General features: G+C 57.7%; 2 protein-coding genes across 6 annotated transcripts in view; one reads left to right on the top strand and one right to left on the bottom strand.

Moving 5' to 3' along the window:
• Window positions 1–1748: 1748 nt before the first annotated feature.
• LOC126011874 (basic proline-rich protein-like) lies at window positions 1749–4973 on the bottom strand. Its single transcript, XM_049775639.1, has 6 exons — window positions 4920–4973; window positions 4604–4824; window positions 3949–4511; window positions 3379–3800; window positions 3131–3309; window positions 1749–3018 (listed from the first exon to the last, which is right to left on the bottom strand). The coding sequence occupies exons 1-6, from the start codon at window positions 4971–4973 to the stop codon at window positions 1749–1751; spliced, it is 2709 nt and encodes a 902-aa protein (XP_049631596.1).
• NSD1 (nuclear receptor binding SET domain protein 1) overlaps window positions 1778–9453 on the top strand; it is a 127057-nt gene continuing 119381 nt past the window's right edge. Inside the window, exons 1-3 of one of the 5 annotated variants that reach the window (XM_049775685.1) lie at window positions 1778–1856; window positions 5026–5139; window positions 5880–5969. In XM_049775685.1, the coding sequence (XP_049631642.1) occupies window positions 5110–5139; window positions 5880–5969 (120 nt within the window). In that variant the 5' untranslated portion in view covers window positions 1778–1856; window positions 5026–5109. Of the gene's footprint in view, window positions 1857–3669; window positions 3717–4986; window positions 5970–9453 lie in introns of those variants that run through there. The other 4 variants (XM_049775684.1, XM_049775683.1, XM_049775682.1 and 1 more) reach the window with 4 other exon arrangements.

Genomic DNA, 9453 nt, shown 5'->3' with positions numbered 1-9453 from the left:
CAGAGCTGAAAGTAGCTCCCCAAGCAGCACCAAGTGTGACGCGTGACCCCCAAACAGCAAAATAAAAGAATCCTGTCATAACCCTGATTGAAGGCCTTGGTTAGGGCTATATTTTCTGAGACGTCTACTACACAGACTACAAACCTGCTCCTTAACCTTCCTTCATCTTCATGACTCCCAATTCTCTTACTACACATAAAGCCCAAAGTCTTTTGCTGCTTTTGAGGCCACTCTTATGGGGCAGACTCTCCCTTACACAATGCTTAGTGCTCACTTCTGTTGGTGTTTGGGAATCATATAGTATTGGGGAAATCATAGTGAAACCATTTTTTGGTTTTTGGGCCACACCTGGCGTTGCTCAGGGACTATTCCTGGCTATCTGCTCAGAAATAGCTCCTGGTAGGCATGGGGGATCATATGGGACACCGGGATTCGAACCAACCACCTTAGATCCTGGATAGGCTGCTTGCAAGGCAAACGCCTCTGTGCTATCTCTCCAGGCCCAGTGAAACCATTTAAGCTATAAGAGATAGAGAGATAGTGCATGGATTCAGGTGACTGTCTTACATGTGCCTGACAAAGTTTGATCCCTGGCACCCCCCTTAGGATCTCCTGGGCCCTGTCAGAAAGTTATTTTTTCCTTTTCTTGGGGGCTATGCCCAATGGTACTCAGTAGTATCCTTGGCTCTAGGCTCAGGGATCACTCTTGGTGGGCCTCTGTGGTCCCATGGGGTGTCAGAGATTGAACCAGCATCTCCAGTGCCCTGCCCACTCTCTGGCCCTAGAAAGAGGGGTTCTTGTATCTTGGGGAGGCTTAGATCTTAATAGCAGGAGAAATCAGGCTCCTCACTGCTTCAGGCTTAACTGAGTTCTCCCAATATCCAGGCTTTTCTTTCTTTACTTTGGTCTTGGGGCCATATCCTGAGGTGCTCAGGGATGACTCCTGGCTCTACACTCAGGAACCACTCCAGGCAGGCTCAGGGGACCATATGGGATGCTGGGGATCGAACTTATGATGACCACATGCAAGGCAAGAGGTCTACTTGCTGTACATTCATCCCCTCCAGCACTAGTCCTGGCTTTTCTAAGTTCAGCATCTGTTCTGCCCCAGTACCCAGTCAGAATGCTTTTCACTGAGTGAAGAATGCATGAATTTCTTCATTCACTGAGCACCGAGTGAGCAGGATCCGGAGCTGGTGTAGAGGCAAAAGGGAGGTACTTGGAGGAATTGTGGCAAATGTCAGTTATAAAGGAGGGATCTGGGCCTAAAAGAACTAAAAGCACCCAGAGCTTGTTTGGCATTGCAAGAGACCTTGGTTGGATCCCCAGCACCACTGGGAGATCCCAGGGAAGAAACTGCCTAGTTGAGTGATGAGAGGAGCTGAGCACTTGTCCGGTGTGGGCCCAGACTCAACTTGGACGGAAGCACTTGATTGGGGGTGAAGCAGAAAGCTGCCAGAGAGTAACAGAAAGAGCAAAGGGCTGTTAGCACCCACCTCCAACTTCAATCCCTGGGTGCCTGGGGAGCAGTTGGGAGAGGGTGATGAGGGAGTCAGCGGAGCGCTGATCTAACCTGCCAAAGAGACCATTTTCCCAGGTGGGCTCGGGGGGGATCCGCTGCAAGGGTTATTGGGGGGAGCCCCCACTGGGGCAATAATTATGCACATTTACTAAGCCCCGGGAGGACTGGGAGTCACGTGGCTCTCGAGGGCGGTGCCCTGGGCTTGGAGATGAAGTGAACTATCTAATCACTGAAGGCTTTCTGGAGGAGGTGGAATTTTGATGGCGGCTAGTGGTGGCTTTTCTTTGGGTAGCCAGGATGCTCTTAGCACCCTCGGGACCTGCGAGCTCCCGAGGTGAGCTCGGTGCCCGGGAGCAAGCTGAGGAGGCGGCGGGGGTCGAGGCGGGGTGGGTGGGGGAGGGAAGGCCGGGGAGGGGATCCAGGGCTTCGGCTGAGCTCGGGTTGCCAGGCCTTGGAGCCTCGATCCCCTCGCACCATCTGCAAAACCTCGATCCCCTTGCACCATCGGCAGCGCCGCGGCCCTTGCACTACTAGGCCAGCCAGCGCTGAGGGGGCCCCGAGCGCAGCGCCCCGGTGGAGTGGGGGTTTGACCCGCAGGCGGGGCCGACCCGAGACCGACGATCCGTGCTCTGCTCGGGTGTCGGGGCCCGATGCCCGCCCGGGACAGCGAGGCTGCAGAGCCCAGCGGCCGTGCAGCGGAGGCCCCGAGGCCCGGACGGCGACCACCGCAGAGGCCATGGTGCGAGGCGCGGCCCCTTGGGGCGGGGAGGTCGGCCCCAAGTCTGTCCGCGCGCACCCGAACCTCCGGCACCGTCGACCCCGCGATCCCGGCCCAGCCCCGGCCTGGACGCGGGAGGCGGTGCAGGGAGCGCTCTGGGAGCCGGGGACCCTCCCCCGCGTCCGTCTCCCCGCCCGAGGCGCAGAGGCCCCCGGGCTGGGCTGCAGACACGGGTGCGGGCGCGCTGTCAGGGGTGGGCGCCGTGCCGGGCCGGCCGGGTAACCCACCGCAGCCGACCCAGCCGGGGTGCCCTTGCGGGGCGGCGCATTGCATTGCATTGCATTGCGTTGCGGGGGTGCGGGGCCTGGGGTGCTGCAGTCCGGGCCTGGGCGCTGTTGGCCTGCGGACGTCGGGCGGGCGCGAGCGGCGGGCCGGGCCGGGGGAGGCCGCCTGCCCCGAGCCGAGCCGAGCCGAGCTGTTCGCTCGCTGCCTCCATTTTGTTTCCTGCCTCCTCCCTCGGCCGGGGTGGGTGGGTTCGGGGTGCGGCCGGGCTGCGGGGTTCACCTGCGGCCGGGCTGGCTCGGTCAGGGCTCGAGGCCCGAAGACCCGACCCCGGGCCCCTTCCCCGCAGTTGCCCTCAGGTGAGCCCCGCAGGCCTGGCCCTGGGCTGCACACGGGTGGGGCGGCCTGGGCGTCGGGCGCGGGCGATCGGGCCCGGGGCAGGTGCCCGGGGCCTGGGGAGCCCGGCTTGGAGCTGCAACTAAGATGGAAGCCGGGCCTGCGGGCCGAGGGCCGAGAGCAAGACCAGGCCAGGGAGTGCGCGCGCGCGCGTGTGTGTGCGAGTGCGCCTTGTGCGCGCGTGTCTCGGGCTCAATTCGGGGGGTTCGAGCCGGGGCGGGGCCGCGTCGGAGCCCCAGGGAGGAGAGGGGGCGCGCCGGGGAAGTGCCACCCACGACGCCCGCACGCCCGCACGGCCCACCGCCAGTGGGGTGGTGCGACGTGCGAGGGCCCGGGGGTGGGGGACGAAGGCGCCGGGGCCCCGGCTCGCCAGCTCAGTTCGGCCCTCGGCCTCCCGGGGGCGTGCGCGTGCGCGCGCTCACGCCGACTCGCCCGGACCGGGTGGTGCGCGCGGCCTCACCCGCTCTGAACCCCGCGAGCGCACGCACGCGCACGGGGGCGCGCCCTCGGCTGAGCCGCCGCACGCGAGGCCGCTCGGGGGCGCGCGCGGCGGGGGGTGTGAGGCCGAGGCCCGGGCGGCGGCGGCGGCGGCGGCGGCGGCAGAGGCAGAAGAGGCGAGGCGAGGCGAAGCGAGGCCGGGGCAGGTCGCGCTCGCCCGCTCGCCCGCCTGGCGGCCCCGAGGAGCCGGAGAAGCGGGGGAGGGGCCGGGGAGTCGCCCGGGCGCCCCGAGTCGTGTCATGAGGGAGGCCCGCCCCTCCCTCCCCTCCGCGGCCGGGCCGGGCGGGGGCGCGGGCCACGGTAACTGCGCGCGGGCCGGGCGGGCGGCGGGGAGCAGGCCGGGGGCGCCGGGCGGCCGCGAGGTGAGGGCCGCGGGCGGGCGGCCTGGGGGCGCCGGGTGCCGCCGCAGCGCCCCTCCCCCGCACTCGCGCCGCGCCGCGCCGCGCCGGGCCTGAGCCTGAGCCTGAGCCTGAGCCGGAGCCGGAGCCGGAGCCGGAGCGGAGCGGAGCGAGCGAGCGCCGGGCCGCCCCACTTCCTCCCTCGCGGCGTCGCGCGGGCGCCGGCCTGCCGTGCTGCGGCTCAGGTGGCCGGCGGGGCGGCGGGGCTCCCGGGGGCGGCTCGGCGGGGCCCCGAGGTGCCGCCGCTGCTGAGGCGACGGGGGCGGGCGGGCGGGAGCGCGGCTCGCGGGGCCGAGGCGGCGGCGGCACAGCAGCCATGTTTGTCCAGCCGGAGCCGCCTTCGCCGTCGCCTGCCTCGCCCTCGCCCTCTCCCCCCGGGGCCCGGCGGGTCGCGCTGCGGCTCGCTAAGGGGTGCAGCGGGGCGCCCCGCGGGAGGAGCCCCGCTCGCCGCCGGCCCGGCGATCGGCTCTGGCGCGGATCCCGCGCAGGGCCCGCTCCGCAGCTTTGCGGCCTTCCCCTTAGTTCCCTCGCTCGGCCCCGGGTCTGGGCGTTCGTGCCGGGCCGGGCCGGGCGCCGCGCTTTTGTGGCCCGCGAGGTCAGAGGCGCCCGCCTGCCTGCTCGCGGGGCGGGCGTGGGGCGCAATCTGGGGAGCCCGTCGGAACCTCCCTCCTCTCGGGGGACGGGGCCTCTCTCCCCCCTGCACCCCGGATCCTCCGGGGTCGAAGGCGGCGATCGGGCACTTTCTCCGGGCCCGGGGTCGGGCTTTCCTTTCCTTGCAGCTCAACTCACTGCCCGGCGTCTGCCTCTGCCTCTGCTCCGCAGGCACGAGGGAGGCCCGGCCCGGCCCGGTCGGCTTGGCTCGGCTTGGCTCGGCCCGGCTGGGCTGGCTGCTTCCATGTGGCCCGAGCGGCCCTGAGCGCCCCTGCGCCGGCCACACGGGAGTTTTGCGGGGCTCCCCGAGGCCATTTTCCCCCGGTTGGTGTCAGCCAGCCCGGGAACTTTTTCCGCCCCTGGAAAGCCAGCCAGGCAAGCAGGCAGGCAGTCGGCTCTGCGGGCAGGCGGGGACGCTTCCAGGCCACTCACTCACTAGGCCCTGGGAACTAACCGGCTGCCATTTTGAACAGAAGCGTCCGACGCCCTCTGAACTCCCGATATCCATTGCTGTGTTTTTTTTTATTTCTTTTTCTTTTTTTGGTTTTGCCCAATTCCAGGTTGATGCTGGCCCAGGATGGATCAGACCTGTGAGTTCCCTCGAAGAAATTGCCTGACGCCCTTTTCCAAGCCCGTGAATTTCGATGCCCCTGAAGACAAGGACAGCCCTTTCGGTAATGGTCAATCCACTTTTTCCGAGCCACTTAATGGGTGTACTATGCAGTTTCCGCCTGCCAGTGGCACCTCCCAAAATGCTTATGGACAAGATTCTCCATCTTGTTACATTCCACTGCGGAGACTACAGGATTTGGCCTCCATGATCAATGTAGAGTATTTAAATGGGGCTGCCGATGGCTCAGAATCGGCTCCGGGCCTTGAAAACAGTGATTCCAGAGCTCGGTCTCCACTGGTTTGCACGGCTTTGACTCCAGGTGGCCCGACGGCACTTGCTGTGAAGCAGGAGTCCACTTGTAATAACTCCCCTGAACGCCAGGTATCAGGCATAAAGATGCTTCAGAATGGCCTTCCGCGCTCTGAGAATGTTACATATGTGGACGATGCAGATGTAGATTCTGAAATGGACCCAGGACAGTCGGTCCCAGAGGATGGGAGAATAGAGGAGCTCTTTGAGGAAACCCAGACCAATGCCACATGCAGTTCTGAGCCTAAGGCAGAGAATGGTGGAGCCGTGGCCATGGGAAATGAAGGAGACAGCACGCCAGAGAATAGACCCGAGGCAGGCCCAGCGCCACTCTTGCCATTAGTTCCTCAGACTGAACCACAGAAAAATAAGCAAAGGAATGAAGTGGACGGCAGCGAGGACAGAGCACCCCTCCTCCCAGCCCCCCTTTCACTAGGAGATACGAACGTTAATGTAGAAGAGCAATTAAATTCCATACATTTATCTTTTCAGGATGATCCAGACTCCAGTACCAGTACATTAGGAAACATGCTAGAATTACCTGGAACTTCATCATCATCTACTTCACAGGAATTGCCATTTGTAAGCAGTTTTTGGTACCACTTCAATATAGACACGATCGTATAGATGTAATAGGTAACTTAGGACTGCTTTCGTTCCGGTCACTTGTCAGCTCACAGTTTGAAGGCTGACTAATGATAAGGTTTTTTGGGAGGAAATTTTTGTTTGATTTTTTTTTTTAATCTCAGTTGGATTTTCTCAGATCCTCATTGGGAACCGGCTAGGGCTTCAGTTTGGAAGGGCATTAGATTTTAAGGGCATTTCATTAGCTCAGACTTAATTTCAAGATGGAGGTACCCATGTGGTTTTGTTTTTTCCTTAAGAGATGGCTTTGGCTGGCTGGAATGAGGAGTACAAAGAATCAGTGGTTATCTGGAGGAAGGCTTTTGCAAGTGTCATGGTTGGTATGATTGCTTTTGCAGCCCAGATAAAGGGCCCTGAGAAGAGAAGGCCTGGGTATTACTAAACATTTCAATTGATCTATTTTTTTAAATTTGTTTTGAGATCATACTTGATGGTGATTGGGCTACACCTAGCTCTGCCCTCAGGAATCCTGCCAGACTCGGGACCATATGGGATGCTGGGGATTGAACCCTGGGTCAGCCCTGTGCAAAGCAGATGCCCTACTGCTGTGCTATCACTATGGCCCCTGGGCTAATATTTCTGAACCACTTGTTGACCTAAGCCTTTTTTGATTGTTGGATTTGATATTTTTTGGGGGCTGGTGGTGGTGATGGGATATACCTGGCAGTATTTGGACTTGCTACTAGATTTTGAGTGGAATGATGACTTCAGGAAATGATCAAGGGATCATGTGGAATGCTGGGGATTGAACCCAGGGTTGGCTACATGCAGAGTGAACATCCTTTACCCTACATAATGTCTTCAGTCCCTGATCTATGCTTTTGATCACTGCTGCCATCTGAGTTGGTTCTCAGACTTCTGATTTTAATTGTGAAGTGTGTGCTATGGTGAAGTAGAGAAAATGGGTGGTGTTACTCAGTAGTGCTGTTGTTACTTTTTTTGTTTGTTTGTTTTTGGGTCACACATGGTGGCTCTCAGGGGTTACTCCTGGCTCTGTGCTCAGAAATCGCTCCTGGCTGGCAGCTCAGGATACCATATGGGATGCCGGGATTTGAATCACTGTCAGTCCTGGATCAGCTACTATGTGCAAGGCAAATGCCCTACTGCTGTGCTATTTCTCCAACCCCTGTTGTCACTCTTCTTGGTTTTGGGGCTACACCCAATGGTGCTCAGGGCTTGTTCATTCCTAGCTCTGTGATCTGGGGTCACCTTTGGCCATACTCTTGGGACCATATGGGATGCTGGAGTGCATCCAATTTCAATGTTAACCCAAAACGCATCAATACTTTGCCTACATACCCATCCACAAGCCCTAAACCATCCCCACCAAAATAAAAACTAACACACATTCAAAATAACTACCAAGACAAAATTTTTTTTTTTTTTTTTTTTGGTTTTTGGGCCACACCCGGTAATGCTGGGGTTACTCCTGGCTATGTGCTCAGAAGTTGCTCCTGGCTTGGGGGACCATATGGGACACCTGGGGATCAAACCACGGTCCATCCAAGGCTAGCACAGGCAAGGCAGGCACCTTACCTTTAGCGCCACTGCCCGGCCCCCCAAGACAAAAATTTTTGAGGGGTCACATACCAGCTCAGGGATCACTCCTGGCAGTTATTGAATCTGGGTTAGCTGCCTGCAAGGCAAGTGCCCTTTCCGCTATACTATGGCTCCATTCTCCTTTGTGCACTTTTTTATGTTAGATTTGGCCACACTCGGCAATATTGGCCCACTGGTTGTTCCAGGCTCTGTGCTCAGAAATCGATTCTGGCAGGCTCGGGACCACATGGGATGCCAGGGATCAAACCCACGTCCATCCTGGGTCTGCTGTGTGCAAGGCAAACATCCTACCACTGTATTGCTCTGGCTCCCCCTTTGTGGATTAGAAATGGTGAAAGTCCTTTTAATTTGATTTTACCCAGTCTCTTGACTGACTCTAGATCAGGGGTCTCAATTTACCTGGGGGCCGAAGGAGGCAAAGTCGGGGTGAGGCAGGGCTGCATAAGGGATTTCGCTTACCGAATATTCGCAATAAAAAATCGCATTAGTAAGGAAAAAAATCGCATTAAACATTTTGCATACCCCGAACGGAACTGCTCAGGGTATGCAAATGTTTAATGCAATTTTTTTCTTACTAATGCGATTTTTATTGCGATTATTTGGTAAGCGAATAATCGCGAATACTGCGATATTTGAAGGCAGGCCCCGGGCCACAAAACGTTGTACTGAGGGCTGCAAACGGATGACCTTCTGCATGAAAGGCAAACGCCTTACCTCCATGCTATCTCTCCGGGCCCTCAGCTTTTTTTTTTTTTTTTTTTTTTTTGGTTTTTGGGCCACACCCGGCAGTGCTCAGGGGTTACTCCTGGCTGTCTGCTCAGAAATAGCTCCTGGCAGGCACGGGGAACCATATGGGACACCGGAATTCGAACCAACCACCTTTGGTCCTGGATCGGCTGCTTGCAAGGCAAACACCGCTGTGCTATCTCTCCGGCCTGGCCCCTCAGCTTTAAGATACTTTTAATGGTTTCTGCAGACACAATGTTACAGTCACTTGGAATGTCAGCATGTGTTTACCCTGCTTTCTCTTCCCCCCTTCCAGAGAAATACTAGTAAAAGTTTAGTCAGGAACAGTTTTGTGTGTGGTGACTGTTACTGAGTGACACTTTGCAATCACTACTTTCCAGCTCTGCCCAGCAGGGCTCAGGGCTTCTTCCTGGCTCTACATTCAGAAGTTGCTCCTGGCAGGCTCCTGAGGGAACCGTATGGGATGCTGGGACTCAAACCACCGTCCTTCTGCATGCAAGGCAAACTCCCTACCTCTTTGCTATCCGGCCCCCGATTCATGTCTTAAATATGCCTTAGTACTCTGATTTGTTAGCTTAGCAGTTGGCAAATTAAAAAAATTTGTCTTGGGGGGCCAGAGAGATAGTACAGTGGTAGGGTGTTTGCCTTGCATGCAGCCAATCCAGGGCAGACTGATTTGAATCTCCGCATCCCATATGGTCCCCCTTGTCTTCCAGGAGTGATCCCTGAGCTGGTGTGTGACCCCCTCAAAAATTTTTGTCTTGGTAGTTATTTTGAATGTGTGTTAGCTTTTATTTTGGTGGGGATGGGTGTGTAGGCAAAGTATTGATGTGTATCGGTGTTAACATTGAAATTTGCCTTATAGTATGTAGAGTATATACATAGTTTTTACTTTTATTCCTTTATTCTTTTTTTTTTTTGGTGGTCAATCTAATCCTGTGATCAGTAGTTACTCCTGGCTGTACTCTTAGGAATCACTCTTTGCTTGCTCTGAGGTCCATGTGGTATGCGGGGGTGGGGGGTTAAACTGGGTTGGGGTTTGAACTGGATGGGCAAGTGCTCTCCCCCTGTTATTATCTCTTCTTTTTTTATTTTTGGGCCATACTCCTGGGTT

Source organism: Suncus etruscus, chromosome 6 (genome assembly GCF_024139225.1).
Source record: "Suncus etruscus isolate mSunEtr1 chromosome 6, mSunEtr1.pri.cur, whole genome shotgun sequence".
NCBI lineage: Eukaryota > Metazoa > Chordata > Mammalia > Eulipotyphla > Soricidae > Suncus > Suncus etruscus.
This window is presented reverse-complemented; position numbering and strand designations above follow the sequence as displayed.